The sequence below is a fragment of the Schistosoma haematobium genome, chromosome 2 (genome assembly GCF_000699445.3).
Source record: "Schistosoma haematobium chromosome 2, whole genome shotgun sequence".
NCBI lineage: Eukaryota > Metazoa > Platyhelminthes > Trematoda > Strigeidida > Schistosomatidae > Schistosoma > Schistosoma haematobium.
In genome coordinates, this window is record NC_067197.1 from 29,733,915 (window position 1) to 29,751,089 (window position 17,175).

Genomic DNA, 17,175 nt, shown 5'->3' on the forward strand with positions numbered 1-17,175 from the left:
ACAAGGCGTAACCTATGGAGTGCAATCCGTGTCGGGTGTAAGATAGTTATCCATCTTAGACAATGGATGAAGGGTTACGCAAGATCATGAATCGGTTGAAGTTAGATATTAACACTGGCCCAGTGGTCTAGAGGTTAAGCGTTCGCGCGTGAGACTGCACGTCTTCGGTTTGAGTCCTGAGTGAGGGATCGTGGATGCGCATTGCTGAGGAGTCCCATACTAGAACGAAATGGTTGTCCAGTGCTTCAGGTTTTTCGATGATAGTCTAGCTTTGATCGACTTATGAATTCAACTGTTAAATTTGTTATTTTAGTTTGTATGCAGCTCATGAAAAGCTGAAACAGAATAACAAATTCATGTTATTCTGGAAACCTTGTTGCTCTTGCTGTGTTTCAACATTATTTTATTGGTTTGTGTTAATAAACTAAGTCATATAATGATATACTCCATTAGTGTTGAATCATTTATACGATAAAAGTAATCATATATTAGAATTGGTCTGTATGTCTACTCAATCTAATGAAATTATCAATGTAGATACAGAAGTATTATTCTATACCGTTTTGTTTGCCGATATCATTCTTAGTTCTAGTTTTTCATGATTGACAGTAATCTTGGTTACCTTTTTTATTGAAGAAAATATAGTTTCACTCACTTATATTTCTTATGTCTCTGTTGTAAATTATGGTAAGACATTTATGACAACTAATTCTTTAAATCCTATAAGGTGAATCAATCTTCTTAAGATTCCAGGTACACATTGCTGATGAGTGCGAAGTAACATAAACCTAGGTCCAGGCTTTCCTGTCAACTATTTCTAACCACCTGCAATGTTCTATTTTTGTCTACTTGTTCATTAATTATGGAATGAAAGTTAAGCAAAAGTTGTTTTTATTCAATTATATATATTTTCAAATTATTTTCTACATTATACTTGGATTAGTCGGTAAATAGTGTAAATCTATCCATGGTATTACAAATCGTTTTTCTTCAAAATGATTGATATTTTGTCTCCGACAACTGAGTACTCACTTCAGTACTTTGATGGTTCTAATATAACTGGAACTAAACGTTTCATTGTTAATCGAACATCATATAACTCTTAACCATGGCGCTTATTTGAAGTATTTGGAACTATAGACTGTCATTTTAGGGTTCTAGAAATATTCAGTGGTTTTCAAAAATAAGGAATCGATTCACAGAAAACAAATGATAACACAATGCTGAAATTCAAGAATTAGGGTAAGACACAGGACGGATACATTTAGTCAATCGGGACTGATTTTAAATTATGACACTTCAACCATTGATCCAAATTAAAACACGAATCTCAACCAAATAGTTTACGTTTACTTACACGTTTCAAATTAGCAGGCATCGACTTATACCACATCTTTGTTTGACTGTCTCCTTTTTGCTTTCAACCTCCAATCATTTATTTGTAAGTGCGAATGTTTAAGGCTTAGTTTGATCATTTCATTTTATTACTCATTGATTTCGTTCAACACAGGATATTGATTGTCATCTAATTCTCGTATAATATACATGTGCAAGTACGACTTAATAGATTGGAGTTATAGTCTTTGCGCCATATTGTATGGAGGCTATTTGATACTACTACTATTAGCTTACTCAAACTAAATAGAAGTTTGAATCCAAGTGGTTAAAAACGGAATTCATCGAAACCTACAAATCTGAACAGTTTTTAAAATAACAAATTTCAAACAGCTGATATTTGAATCACGGGCTGAGTTTAGCCAGACATACATTAAAAACAAGGAAGCACTGGACAACTGTTTCGACATCCAGAGGTCGAATCTATATTTTGTTTGCTTTCTACCCTATATTAACCCAATGATGTTTAAAGGTCGACACTACATATTTGTACATGTTATAATCATTCTTCTTATATTGCGTACGCGCATACACCAGAAATTATTTTCTAATTTTATTTTGGAGTATTTTATGGAAATAGTTTAAGAATTATGGATATTTTAATGTATCAAAGGAAAAATTAAAACCTATAACTATTAAAAGTATTGAAGAAATGTTCTTTTTGGCAAGAAACTTGTGTAGTGTTTGCCAATTACTTTTCTGATGTAATTGAAAAAATAATGTCATCATGAAATGTGAAAAAAAATTCATTCCATTTTAAAGGAAAAAATAAGTGGAGTATGGCAGTTACTGGTATTATAATATCATCAATAAAAATAATGATTTTTTAGGTACACTCAAATTTTGATATTTGTATTTCTTTACGCTTTTAAAGTCAATACCAATCATAAAAAAGATCGTATGTCAGGATTTCGCTGTCAAGTAATATACGTTGATACCAGTTTATGGTTTAGAGTTGTGTACTCAAGTATCATTATTAGTAATAATCTCTAGCATAGCTTTATATAGGCTTCCATCAATAGAATATATATATATATATTGCTGATTCGTCTTGCGACTGCAAATACGTCTTGTTGAGTGAACACATTGAGCAGTACTGGGATTCAGAGTGGCTCCTCTCACTTGTATCTAACCTCCTATTAACGTATTAACCGTTCACTACTTGTTTAAGCATAGCAAACTTCTTATACGGATTTTTCTATAAATTTAATAATGATGATAATAATAAATGAACACATGATACCTTTTGTGTGGTTTACAACTTTGGAATTAAAAGTCCGTATGCACATCTGTTTAACATGAATGTATATATTTTAGACCATGCCAGTAAATCACTCTTCATTACGTTCGACATCATCAAAAGGTTCCAGTCCATTTAAACGACGTCATCCTCGAAGTTTAATGCATGTTCCATTGAATGGAGATCTAAATTGGACAGAGGACATGTTTTGGACATTGAACAATTGTAGCAATAACAATAATAGTACAATAACAACAAAACCCACGCCTATTCCTACTACTCCTAATAAAAGTGTCTACTCCCCATCGTCACCGCATAAAATAAATTCATCTTTCCGTCGTAGACATCCATATTATCAGGTAATTGGCTTTCGAGGAAAAAAATTCTATCTACCTTCCTTTGCGTGTGTTTATGTGTGTGTGTACGTACTTTTATCTTGAGATTGAGTCCTTTGTATATTGCTTAGTTTTAATGTTATAGATTTCAAAAAAAACATGAGAAGAATCAAATAATTCTATAAAACGTATGCTAATTATTTATTTTTTAGCCGTAGTTTTTCTCTATATATGGTGTGTCACAGTGACAAACAGATAACATAGAACTTCGCACAAATCTGCGAAGTTGTCATACCGCATGAGCACAACGAAATAAAAATGAGAAATATAATCAAAATGACGCAGCAATAATGATCAATAAAAGAAAACTAAACTTTGGGAATATAGTTCGAAAAGAGAGAGCGGAAAGGTGTGGATGAAGCGATGCTGGTATTCAAGATCAAGAGGAAAATAGAGAGCGAATATATTTGCTTCATTGTTAGAGATTTTGAGCTAGGGTGTATTAACGAATTCATTGCTAGCATAATAAATTAATTTTTGAGCGATGTATATTGACTATGAAAATCATTAACCTGGTTGGAAAGCATTCTATTATGTATACGCATGTTAGATGGTAAGGGTGTAGTTGTTGGGCTAATCAGAATCTTACCAGGAATACTGTCTAGTAATGTAAGTTTATTAATAAGTTTTCTGATATATATTTCTTTGAAAGAAAAATAACTCTTGCTCTAGCTTTGAAGCAATGTGTTTTTGTTTGTGTACACCATTCTCGTATTTAATCATATTAATAAATATAATTTATCGGACTTTCAAAAAATGATGTTTGTTTGTTTTCCATATACGTTAAATAGACATGATTCTACATTTTTAAAAACAAGATGGGAACAATATTCAGTATTTATTTTGAATGATAGTTTATCAGCATAGGGTTTTGTGGAGACTGTAGAATGCTTATGGATTGCATTAATTCCTGGAGTTCCTGTGAGAAGCCGTGACCAGTGAAGTTCCGTTATGTCGGATGTGAGGTGGTTATTCACCACAGGGAGTGGAAGAAGTTTTTTCAATATCGTGAGCTAATTGGATTTCAACATGTACACCATTAAACATTGCCCCGGCAGTCTAGATATTACGTATTCATGCACGAGAACGAAGATCCATGGTTAGATTTCCTGTACCAGGGTTGTAAGTCCGGACTGCCGAGGAGTTCCATTCCAAGATCATAACAGTTCAATTGTGTTACGCAGTTAGTATTTCTTTTTATCAGTCATTGTTTTTGATTTACACAAACCATGTAATATGCCTATATTTTCTCTGTGTCTGTCTATCTACCTTGGATTAATTTGTTGTTTGTCACTTTTCTCTCGACCTATTGACTCCTCAATCGGACCATCAACCATACACTATAAGCACTTTCTAATAATAAATTGCATATATCCAATAAAAAAGTGGAGTATGTCACGGTTTACCATTAATGACGATTGTTATATTGTTTATATTTTAAGGGACAGAGTGAATGGATTTGTGATTTTTTCTTCATAAACAGTCGTTTATTCCTCATTTATAATGTTTTATTCGTCAAAAGTTTTGGTAAGCGATTTCATCTTTTGACAATCTTATCTGTTTGATGAATGTATTCTGTCCTCTATTAATAATGGTAATATTGCTGCTTAAACTAAACAATCATTATGTATTTATTTGTTGTGTAGTGTGCTTATGATAATTTGTCCTATTAGTTGTAGAAAAACTGATAGATCACAAATAAAAAAACTATCCTTATTCATCCGTAGATCTTCACTTTTTTCTAATTATTAATTAGATAAAATACTTTTGTATCATATAACTCATCGTTTCTCTAATCCTCCAATCGGATAAATATTCTTTTTTCCTCATTTATTTCGCCTCTGTCCCATTCTTCTTATTTCTTCGTTCTTTTATCCTCAGAATTACAATTATGAGTAGGAATGAAAACTAATATTCATAATATTCCTAATAGTAATGGTAATATTTTTTTATAACATTGTCCTAGTATTGATAATGATAATAATAATTATTACTATTATTTAATGCAGTAAAACAATCGAAATGAAATTGATTGAATCTCTGTAATTCTTTTCATATATCAAATTCCAATGGGCTAATGTATGTATGACATCAGCCATATATTTGCTAGAGTTTGTTAATATCTACTTTAAAGGGTAAATATCGACTTATCTCGATAAAGTACTCGTTCTACACTTTGATAAACAGTTTGCAAACTGTACTTATCGATTTATTATTATTAGTGAATGTGTCTGATATTGTAGTTCAACAATAAATTTTTAAACCTCTTTTAATACTTTTCCTCATAGTTTGTGTACTATTTACAGGGACACTACATTATGAATAACTATGATGTAGTAGTTAGTTAGAAATGCTGTGCAACTCTCTTTTCAACTTAAGTTGCGTCTTTTCAATTATAGTGTTTATCATATCTGTCATATAAACAATTTTTCCTTTCAGATAGCATGGATAGTAAATATTTAACGTTTTGTATAGATATTTAATGGAGTATAGTATGCGTTAAACTTGTTTTTTCTCTATCCGGTTTCTGATTGGTTCTCAGCAACACAATTTCAACAAAATTGTCGACTTGACTTACAAGTCCCCATCATTTCACTTTTAGAACGTTTCTGTCTTAATTTGAGATACGTAATAGTGCATTCAAAAGAAATTGTGAAGCTCTCCATTGATGTTATAGTATGGTCTTCACACTGTGAGACCTGAAGGTCCTAGTCAAACTCCTGCATGGGTGATGTACGCTCATAGTAGAAATAAAAAAAATCAACTGTATTGCATGTTTCACAATTATTCTTGATTTCAGTCTTTGATGAAATCCATTCCATGAAATTTAAGTTTTTTTAACGAGCATATATTACGACATGTAACACTAGTTTGTTTTGTTTTACATCTTATGTCATCAATCCATAATTATATTTTTCAAATAATCTACAATGTGTAAACAAGTCAGTATTTGTTTATAAGTTATTACAACTGTGTCAGTTTTGATTTATGTTATTTTTGAATAATGACATTTAATTTTATCCTTATTGACGCTATTTGTAACAGTCATAAGATTTGTGTTTATATATACATATGCATATGCTTTGTCAAGCACGTGTATATTAATATAGTGAATTATCGTATTTATTATTCATATTACTCACAATCTAGTATATATGGGTTGTGGCTATTACAGAAAACTATGATACGCGTTTCATTCTATTTGAGACTGGTCAGCCAGTTGTACCTATATCCCTGTGTTGATGTTAGCTCCTGGACTCCAACTCAGTGTCTCTCGTTTCAAAGAGTTACTGGTTCCAAAAATCCACTCACGTATTCAATGGGTATGATGTTTATATCATAATAGTTTAAGGTATCCCTTTGTTAATATTGGGGAGTGAATTCCGATCCAATCCCAAGCAACGGGATAACTCAAATTCTTTCTGATAATAATAATGCGGAAATTACACCTGTTTAAAACGTTATTGGGTATCTAAATTCGGTAGCTGACTGCTTTATGGGTTTGGTGTATAAATCAAAAGGTACGGAGTGCGAGTCCTAGTGTGAATATTAGCAATGGTGTGCAGGTACATCCAGCTGACAAGTCCCAAACAGGTCAAAAGACGCATCTTGATTTCCAGTGCTAGCCATGATCCATCTATTCTTAATGACGTGAGATAATGGCGGTATCGAAATATAAACAACGGGAGAGAACAAACCAGCTTCCAGATGAAGAGAAAATGAGAAAAAGACGATGGAAATGGATAGGTCATATATTACGGAAATCACCAAGCTGTATCACGAGGCAAGCCCTAGCTTGGAATCCTGAAGGGAAGCGGAAAAGCGAAAGGTCAAAGAACACATCACGTCAGGAAATAGAAGCAGATGTAAAAAGGATGAATAACAACTGGAAAGGATTTCCCAGGCAGGGTTGGATGGAGAGTGTGGGTGGGTGGCCTATGCTCCTCCACGAGGTGTAACAGGCGTAAGTTAGTAATATTAATCATTTGAAAGGCTTATTTTTCATTGTAGTGAGTTGGAAATGCTTGAAAACAATGTTTATATTAATGTTATTTGTTTTGGGACGGTCTCATTGTATACTTAAGTAAGATTGTATTCATAATTCGTAGGCTTCCCAGAAGACCTCAGATCCTGGCTTCCCAATTAAACCATACTGTTCAAATAATTCTACATTGCCAAAATACTATTCTTTTAATATTGTTCTGGACAACATAATCAGCGTTCACCTTATAATGATTTTTTAGTTGACATACTATCTAATAATCTGATGTATGGGCGAGGATGATAATGATTGGTTGTTTGCTTAGTTAGACTGATCTGACAGATATTAGATGAGTTATATACTTCCCTAGCCTTATTACTATTGTAATTGTTGTCGGTTTTTGCTGTGGGAATATACTTACGTTCTAATTAGGCTAGTCATGTATTCTAGATCTGAATTCTGTTGAAGTTCTACAGAATAGACACTTGGAGAGTATCGTGTGTAGATATTCACCTAAGGCAAATTAGCGTCTCATTCGTGTAGACGAGGAAAATCAAGCATTATAACACAATCATTGTGTAAATGTTTTGTTTAAAGAATATATTTCTATCTATTCAGTATGTATATAACTTTATGGCATAGTGAACAAATAGAATTTCTATTTCTTAATTAAACTAACCATTTTTTTTTAGATTAGATCATAAATATAAACATCTAAATCAAAGTATAAAGTATGATAAAAACCCTTTGATTGTTATCATTACTGTTAACAGTGTAAAGGTCATAATCTGTTCCTATTATTATGATCACCGATCAATCCCTATGGACAATAAATAACATATATAATTAATTCATTAACACTCTATAAAACCAAAAATATTGACAACTGTTTTCCCTTCTTTTTTAAATATACATATGTTGTAATTTAATCATTGGTAAATAATCGGATTCATGTGCTTAGTCGGGATCTTATGTGTATTTTATTATATGATCTCTTATTAATAAAAATACGATGTTATTTATATGATTATGATGTAATAAATTGTTGTTTAGCAAATTCTAATGAAATAATGACACGTCTACACAATATTATTTTTAATAAATGGTATTTTCTAAAAATGAACAAATATTTCCAATTCAACTAATAAATTATTTGAATGAATAGTATTAAAAGATTTTAAGTTGAAAGTACTATGTTGAATTGTATAGTTAACGACTAGAATTATTCAGTTTGTGTGTTCATCATTAAATTCAGAATATCCATTCATTTTTATTATTATTGTGCAATACTGAACAAAGTTTGGAAATAGACAATATTAAACACTTCATCTCTGTTCTAATCTATCGGATCACTTAAAACGAACCATTTGATCTGTGGTCAACTGCTGCTCTCATGAAACTTTTCTCTACCTTAATATTCAAGGTTCTCTTTTGAATATTTGCTACTGCCACTGGGATCTGCGCTTGTAGTAGTTTATTCTACACCCAAACTTAGTTCTTCCAGGTAGCTCTTATACTCATTCATATTACGCCATTAATAATAATAACAATTGAAGGGCCAAGTACAGCTTGTCCTCACAGCATAAACTCAATTTCCATCGATGGTTCGGTTCGTATTGGTCGGTATCCTATTGACTCACATATTGAAGTTTCAGTTGCTGTACGACAATTGAAATTTTGAAAATCAGAAAGTACTAGACGGGTGTTTCATATTGATATGGGAATCCGATACAATGCACATCTACCAATGAACTGAGGATTTTCAGTGTTGCGTTGCCTTTGAACCTTTGTGTCAAAATCATTTCCATAAATTCAACAGGCAAATTTCCTGTGTGATTTGTATCTGCTTTTTTTGTGTTGCATTTACACTATTTTTTTACTGAGGTGATAACTAAAACTCTTTAAATAATTTTCAAATGTTAATTTGTTCATTCTAATTTCACTCCAGCTACCTGTTTCCGTCTGGAATGCTAAATAGTGTACAACTTTATATCCCTCAGACCAGGAAGTATGATTTTTTCGTTTTGTTTCGGCAATTCGACACTATAATTATTGTATAGTTATTCAGACACCCTGTATTTTTCATCTGTACAAAACTAGTTTTTATTTGTTTACATAAATATATTGATTTCCGTTGCATAGTTTCACTCATGACCTAGCTTTTGCTCTTTAAATTTAATAGTTTCTCGATTGTAGTCGTATGTTTCCTGGTTTTCGTGGTGATTCTTTTAGTTTGTCATTATCTAATCCTGCCCTTTGTTTTTATGTACCTGTATGTATGGAATATTCAATCCCATGTATCATGATGATCGTTTTGGTAGTTATCCACACATTAGATCTGTCATTTATGCTAAATAAAGTGGTCTCAGAAGGTCATGCCACAGTATAAAATTTCGGAATTCATCTACCTAATTGCATATTCTACTATATAAAAGAAGCATTATATTTTTTCTTGTTACTCATCTTATGTATCAAATCTTGTGATGCTCATTTTCGATAACGGTTTCGTTCTGGTGCGAAACTCGTCAGAGGTGCACACTCACAACCAAGAGTCCTCAGGTCTAGAGCGAGAGAATACTTAACGAATTAGCTCGTGGATTCTAGACCCAATAATATGTATAACAGCTTTAGTCAATTTACGAGATGACAACGATTTTCAAATGTGATTGGCGTTAATTGTTTCTTTGTCGGCACAGCCATTCAATGGAACTCAGTCAAATTAAGTTGCTACTAAAAACACGGTCATGGTTTTCATATTTGCACTAGAAACAAACCATCACATTACTCTGAAATGATTATGATTACTTTTTTTGTCTCATTTACATTCATGTTTTCAGCGTACTAAACTCTGGTTTATTTATCATAATTATCCGAATGTAAGAAACATTAGGATATCATTAAAAGTTCAACATTCCAAGTATAAAGTTCTCTTTATATATATATATATATAACATTTTAATTAGACTTTAGAAAGAACTTGAATATTATCTCAAGTATTAGATCATTATAACAAATATGTATGTACACGCATAAAAAATAAAATAAAGCTAGCTTTCTGTTCGAATTTATATGAAACGTATTAAGTCTTGTTTAGTTTCATAACATTTTCAACAAAATCTTTTCAATATAATTCTATTCGTTCCAAAATCCAATGGAAATGATTATTGTTGTCATTATCATTATACTTATCATATATAGTTATCTCACTGTAGATTTCAATATGACAACTAATTGAGAATTCAACCTGATAATCAGTGAGTAGTAATTTACTCGAACACAAAAAGACCGAAGAAAAAGAATCGTTTACTTTTTCTCACATATTTTAGTATATTTTGTTGGTTTCATTTTACCAAATATCTGTGTGCAAGCCGGATATGCTGTATCAGTATGAAAAGTGGTGGTAGTTATCGTCTTTTTAATGTTTTATTTTATTTTTATTTCTAATCTTGTCTATATATGTAACATGTTCACATGCCTATTATTGTGTATGTATTGCAGTTACTGGTACTTCTATGATGTTTACTTGATCCACTTGTTTGTTTGTGGGTGTGTACTCGTCTAGTATCCTATGTGCATAAATATCTTTGTAATAAATGAAAGGTATGGAATGCTATAAAAGTTTAGAGAATCACTGATCGGTTTAATCTGTAGCGTACAGTAGGAGTTTAGCAGTTAAAAAAATTCGGTTTTCAATTACTGGGCAGCAGTGTTAGAACCCCACGCGATCCATTTTACTTACTTACTTACGCCTGTTACTCCTCGTGAAGGAGCATAGGCCGCTCACCAGCATTCACCACCCAACCCTGTCCTGGGCAATCCTTTCCAGCTCCTTCCAGTTCCTATTCATCCTTTTCATATCTGCTTCTATTATCCGACGTAATGTGTTCTTTGGCCTTCCTCTTTTCCGCTTCCCTTCAGGATTCCAAGTTAGGGCTTGTCTCGTGATACAGTTTGATGATTTGCGTAATATATGTCCTATCCATTTCCATCGTCTTTTCCTAATTTCTTCTTCAGCTGGAAGTTGGTTTGTTCTCTCCCACAGAAGGCTATTGCTGATGGTATCTGGCCAATGGATGTTGAGTATCTTGCGTAGACAGCTATTTATAAATACTTGTACTTTCTTGATTGTGGTTGTTGTAGTTCTCCAAGTTTCAGCTCCATACAGTAGAACTAACTGCCTTGACGTTCGTATTGAAGATTCTCACTTTGATATTGGTTGAAAGTTGTTTTGAGTTCCATATGTTCTTCAATTGTAGGAATGCGACCCTTGCTTTGCCGATCCTCGCCTTTACGTCTGCATCTGAACCTCCTTGTCCATCGACGATGCTTCCTAGGTATGTGAAGGATTCTACATCTTCCAGAGTTTCGCCATCAAGAGTGATTGGATTGCTGTTCTCCGCTTTGAATTCAAGGACCTTGGTTTTCCCTTTGTGTATACTGAGGCCTACTGATGCAGAGACTGCTGCTACATTGACTGTCTTTATCTGCATCTGTTCGTGTGTACGCGATAGGAGGGCTAGGTCATCTGCGAAGTCCAGATCGTCTAATTGGTTCTGAGCTGTCCATTGTATGCCGTGTTTTCCTTCAGATGTCGAGGTTTTCATAATCCAGTCGACCACCAGAAGAAAGAGGAAGGGAGAGAGTAAACAGCCTTGTCTGACACCGGTCCTTACTTGGAATGCATCTGTCAGCTGTCCTCCATGCACGACCTTGCACTGTAGTCCGTCGTATGAGTTCCGTATAATATTGACAATCTTCTGAGGAACTCCGTAGTGTCGAAGAAGTTTCCATAATGTCCTCCTATCTACACTGTCGAATGCCTTTTCATAATCAATGAAGTTGATGTATAGTGACGAGTTCCACTCAACTGATTGTTCGACGATGATCCGTAGTGTTGCAATTTGGTCTGTGCACGACCGATCCTTACGGAATCCAGCTTGTTGATCTCGAAGTTGGGCGTCTACTGCATCCTTCATCCGGTTCAGCAACAATATGTTGAAGACTTTCCCTGGTATTGACAGTAGTGTTATGCCTCTGTAGTTTTCACATTTGCTCAGATCTCCTTTCTTTGGAATCTTGACAAGGTGTCCTTCTTTCCAGTCCATCGGCACTTGTTCCTCCTCCCAAATCTTTTTGAATAGAAGATAAAGCATGCTTGTGGCTGCTTTGATGTCTGATTTCAGTGCTTCAGCTGGTATGTTGTCGGGTCCTGCTGCTTTCCCGTTCTTGATTTGTCTGACGGCCATTCTAATTTCTTCCGTCATTTGTGGATTGACATCTATAGGAAGATCTGTGTGTGCTGCTTCGATGTTCGGTGGATTCATTGGAGCCGGCCTATTCAGGAGTTCCTCGAAGTATTCTACCCATCTGTTACGCTGTTGTTGAATTTCGGTGATTGGCTTGCCTTCTTTGTCTTTGACCGGCCTCTGTGGTTTACTGTATTTCCCTGCTAGTTTCTTCGTTGTATCGTAAAGTTGTTTCTTATTTCCTTCTCTAGCAGCTTTTTCTGCCATCGTTGCTAATTCTTCCACGTATTTCTTCCTGTTGGCTCTAATGCTCTTCTCCACTTGCTGGTTTGCTTCTATGTACTCAGCTTGTGCTTGGATTTTCTCTGCTTGTGTTCGGCTGTTGTTAGTTGCTGTCTTCTTGTTCTTCCTTTCTTTGATCTTGTCCAGTGTTTCTGTAGAGATCCATTCCTTATGATGGTATTTCTTTAGACCCAGAACCTCTTGACACGTTGAAGTTAATGCTTCCTTGATGCCTTTCCAGTTTTCCTCCATAGTAGTTTCTTCTTCTTTCAGTAGATCTTGTAAGGTTTGGAACCTATTGCTGAGAGCTATCTTGAATTCATTGAGTTTGTCAGTATCTCGAAGGAAGGCTGTATTGAACCTTTATAGTGCTGTTTGTCCAGTTGTCCAGTTCTTCTTTAGCTTCAGTTTTAAATTGGCTACAACTAGGTGGTGATCTGAAGCTATGTCAGCACCTCTCCTGGTTCTCACATCTTCCATTGTTTTTCGGAATTTTTTATTGATGCAAATATGATCTATTTGGTTCTCTGTAGTGTGGTCCGGTGAGATCCATTTAGCCTTGTGTATACGCTTGTGTGGAAATATTGTGCCTCCTATGACCAATTTGTTGAATGCACATAGATTTGCAAATCTTTTTCCATTTTCGTTTTCTTTCTTCCAGTCCATGTCGTCCCATAATATCTTCATATCCAGTGTTGTCTATTTCGACTTCGGCATTTAGATCTCCCATCAGAATAGTTAGGTCCTTTCTTGGGCATTTCTCAATGATTGACTGCAGCCGCTCGTAGAACTGATCTTTAATTTCGTCGTTGCTATCATTGGTGGGTGCATAACATTGGATAATATTCATTAAGATCCCCTCCTTCTTTGTTTTAAATGATGCTTTGATGATTCTGGATCCGTGAGATTCCCATCCTACAAGTGCATTTCGTGCTACTTTGGACAGCATAAGAGCGACTCTCTGAGTGTGTGGAGCATTGTCCTCTTCGTGACCGGAGTATAGCAGCATCTCTCCCGTAGCTAGCCTTTTCTCTCCAACTTGGGTCCAATGGGTTTCGCTGATTCATTCATTTCCCATATTTATAGTAAAAGAATATTATAAGGACAAGTTAGTCGAAATTGAGAATATGACTTTTAAGTTTTCGCACCCATAAAAAGCAGTAGAAATACCTATGTAAACTGTTCAAAATGTTTAAAACGATGTCAAAAATTTACTTTTGTCACCATAAAGTAAAAAGAATACTATAAAGCGTATCAAATTCTCAATTCTATACTTACAGACTGTATATAACAGACAAATCGATACTATCCTTAAGTAATAACCCCTAATCTTGAAACAAAACTTAACCTGGTCGCATTACATTTTCTAGATGGACTAATCAGATAGTGCTTCATGGGTTTTTGAGCAAAATACGCTCATTCATTTGGCTACAGAGTATTTTGCATCATTCTGTAATCCGTAAGAAAGAGTTTAGTTTTCGATTTACAAACACAGCAACCTGTCAAAGACTTCAATAGACTGAATAATTACGTAAAAGCTGTCTATACTTTGTAGTATTATTGTTTTTCTTATCATAGATTATTCATCTACAAAGGTTGTTTTCTGATTGACTAAAAACTAGCTGAAAATCCAACTCCATTATTTTAGGTTCACCCTTACACTAAATATACTTTGGCGGGAAATGTTACATGGTAAAGTACTTGTCTGAAATATTTCTATCATCATTTTATCTCTATCTTATCAATTTGATTAATATTTCCACATAAGCTTTTTTCACCTGTTCAAAATTTCAAGTCTGGATTACCTGTAGTCTCTATAATTCACAAAATGATGTTGACTCACTATCTGCATTGAGTAATCTGTTCAGCGTCAGTATAGTGGGTGTTTTACAGCACAGTAATAATCACTTTTTTGCGAGATATTTTTCAGTTATCTTTTATTGTTTTGTGTATCTAACAACAACAACAGCAACAATCCTTTTAGTTTTTACCCACCATGAATTAATTGTGTTTCGCTGATATATAGTCAACTAGTTTTTCTGATTAATTATTATCTACATCAAAAGTTAATTCCATATAATGTTTATTTAATACGTTTTGTATGTTATATTTCAATTGGTAGCAAATTGTGAAGTCCAGTATATTCAAAATGGGTGGCATTCTTTGAATAGTTAATTATAATTAACGTATCTATTTTCCTCGATATAACTTCAAGTGAAGTTACTTGACTCTCTTTGATGCGAGCTTTATTGTCGCTAGTGTTTCCCAGTAATAATTTTAATTTACACACTTATTTGCTGACCCTTGCGCATCACTAGTTGTGTATAGATATTTTTCCGCTTTATTTTCAAATATCTTTTTTTTCGTGATCTCATTCACCTAAAGAATATTTTATTAGTATGCATTAATTATCTGAAGTATATAGAAATTGTCTAAGTTTTACCATATAGTATAACAAAAAGCAGTTAAGTAATAGTTCCTTTTTGCAAATTATTTGTTTTTTCATTTACTGAAAAGAATGTACCTAACGACAATTTCCATTTTTTATTCCTTATGATAAATATTTATACAAATTAGTCATTAACTCCATCCTACCGAACGAAATTGGAACAATTTCGACGTATTTTTCGTGATACTCCTGTTGATACTGAACGACTACTTGTAGGTAAGTTATTGTAATTCATTATTATATTGGAATTTGTTAATATGACTAACTGAAATTCTTTATATGAACTCAGTGTATACTCTTTTAAAAATAATGAATTTATTTTGTGTCATATTAGTTGGGCGATGACATAGTGCCTAAGATATTCGGTTTCCATCCATTAGGTTGTAGATCCAAGCCCAGCTCCATCTACCGTGGTTTAAGCATCCGGGTAGTATTACCAGCCTTGATGAGTACATAAATATATGCTTGGTGATGAGTTGCATATTAATTTATTGATTATTAATTATTTTAAACTCTGCTATCATGTATTGTAATGAAAATAATGATATCGGTTATATTCACTGTTATTTAAATTATTAATATAAAGCGGTTAAAATTAAAAGGTTTATAAGAAAAGAATCAATAATTCCTATTTTTATATCAAATAGCATTTATTTTTATTTTCGTCACGTTAGTTTCATTTATTGTGAATAATATTGGGAGTCTTATGATGAATCTTTTATTTAGGTGTGTCAACGTTTGTTACTAGATAATTCAAGTTATCATTTTTTTCTCCAAATATTAGATTCATTAGTTTGTAAACATTTGTATCGTTTTTCATCTATTTCTATTGACATTTTACAAAGAGTTAGGAAATGTTCCTATGATCATTATTTTAATATACTGTAATATGCTGAGCATGGCAGTGTTACGTTATAATATCCTTTGTCATTGTCATTCTTCTAAGAAGATATCATGTTATCTAGTTTTTTGTTTCTAACTCTTAATTTTTTTTTTGTAAAGGATAACCTGTAGCTCATATTTCTACAATAACCTTTGCTGTTATATAATTGTATGTTTTCATCTTTAGTTTGCTAGTTTCATCATGTATCCATGATTTATTAGGTGTTATCATTTGAACAGAGTTGTTTCATTTCAATATTTGTCTTCTGTTCTATCGCATATAATCGTGTGACTTATTCACCTTCAAGCGCTGTTGTGTATTAGCTGCCATTCTATCAAGTTCACCGCAGAATCCGTTTAGATTAGGATATTTTCAATCCTTTTGTAATTAACAATTGCTGTGGTCTCGTACTGAATCTCAGTTTCAAGGTATAACACTTGCACATATAATTGCTAATTATCATCGCAAAGATCCGCTATTTGAGTGAGTGATTGTAAACAATTTAAGCTAGTATATGATTGAGTAATAATATCATTAAAAAATATGCTGTAAATTCACTCTCCTATGTAGAAGAACGTTAAAATGAAAAAAAGATGCGTAACTCGCAGCTAATGTTCTTTGCTCTTTTGTCAGTGATGAGGTTTATTAGTTTGAAAATCCTTGACTTTCATCCATCAATTTGTAAAAATAAAATACAGGATATAACTGTAGTATCCCAATGAGTAGAAAACTAAGTTTCTGACGCTTCACGATTTCATGTTGTAAGTTACTTCTTCAGAGCAAATAAATATTTCGTCTGTCTATCCTGTGATTTTATTTGACCATTGGAATTCATTTGTTTCTGTAGCCATTTTAATATGTGTTCATCCACCCTTACTAGCAGATCACGATTGCTCCTCCTTATGTACGTGTTTCCGCGGATACATGTAAATTGATTGACGCAATTACTTACGTGCTGTTTGGGCTTTTGCTGAAACGTAGACCTCGTCTTTTCACTAATGACAAGTCGGGCTGCATAAAATGTCCTGTTTAATGGCTGATTTAAGTCCCCGTTTCAACATGAGATTATTTGAGTCGCCTCTAAATGGTAACATAATGTAAACTCGCTTTTTGGGCGCCAGAAGCGTCATAGGTCTAGTCGTATCGCAACCGTTCCAGCGGTTTATGAACTTCAAAGAATAACCATTATTCATTAACTTATCAGTCAAGAGCTTCGTCCCTACTTCAATAGTATCACTAGTACAAATACGATTGAATAAGCCCTTTATTAATCGACGTTTGTAATGAATTGGGCGGTGACTAT

At 33.5% G+C, this 17,175-nt stretch overlaps 1 protein-coding gene across 2 annotated transcripts in view; it reads left to right on the top strand.

Moving 5' to 3' along the window:
- GRAMD1C (Protein Aster-C) overlaps positions 1-17,175 on the top strand; it is a 66,917-nt gene that overhangs the window by 21,967 nt on the left and 27,775 nt on the right. For both annotated transcript variants that reach the window (XM_051214875.1, XM_051214876.1), the window contains one exon: positions 15,118-15,205. In XM_051214875.1, the coding sequence (XP_051068057.1) occupies positions 15,118-15,205 (88 nt within the window). The remainder of the gene's footprint in view (positions 1-15,117; positions 15,206-17,175) is intronic.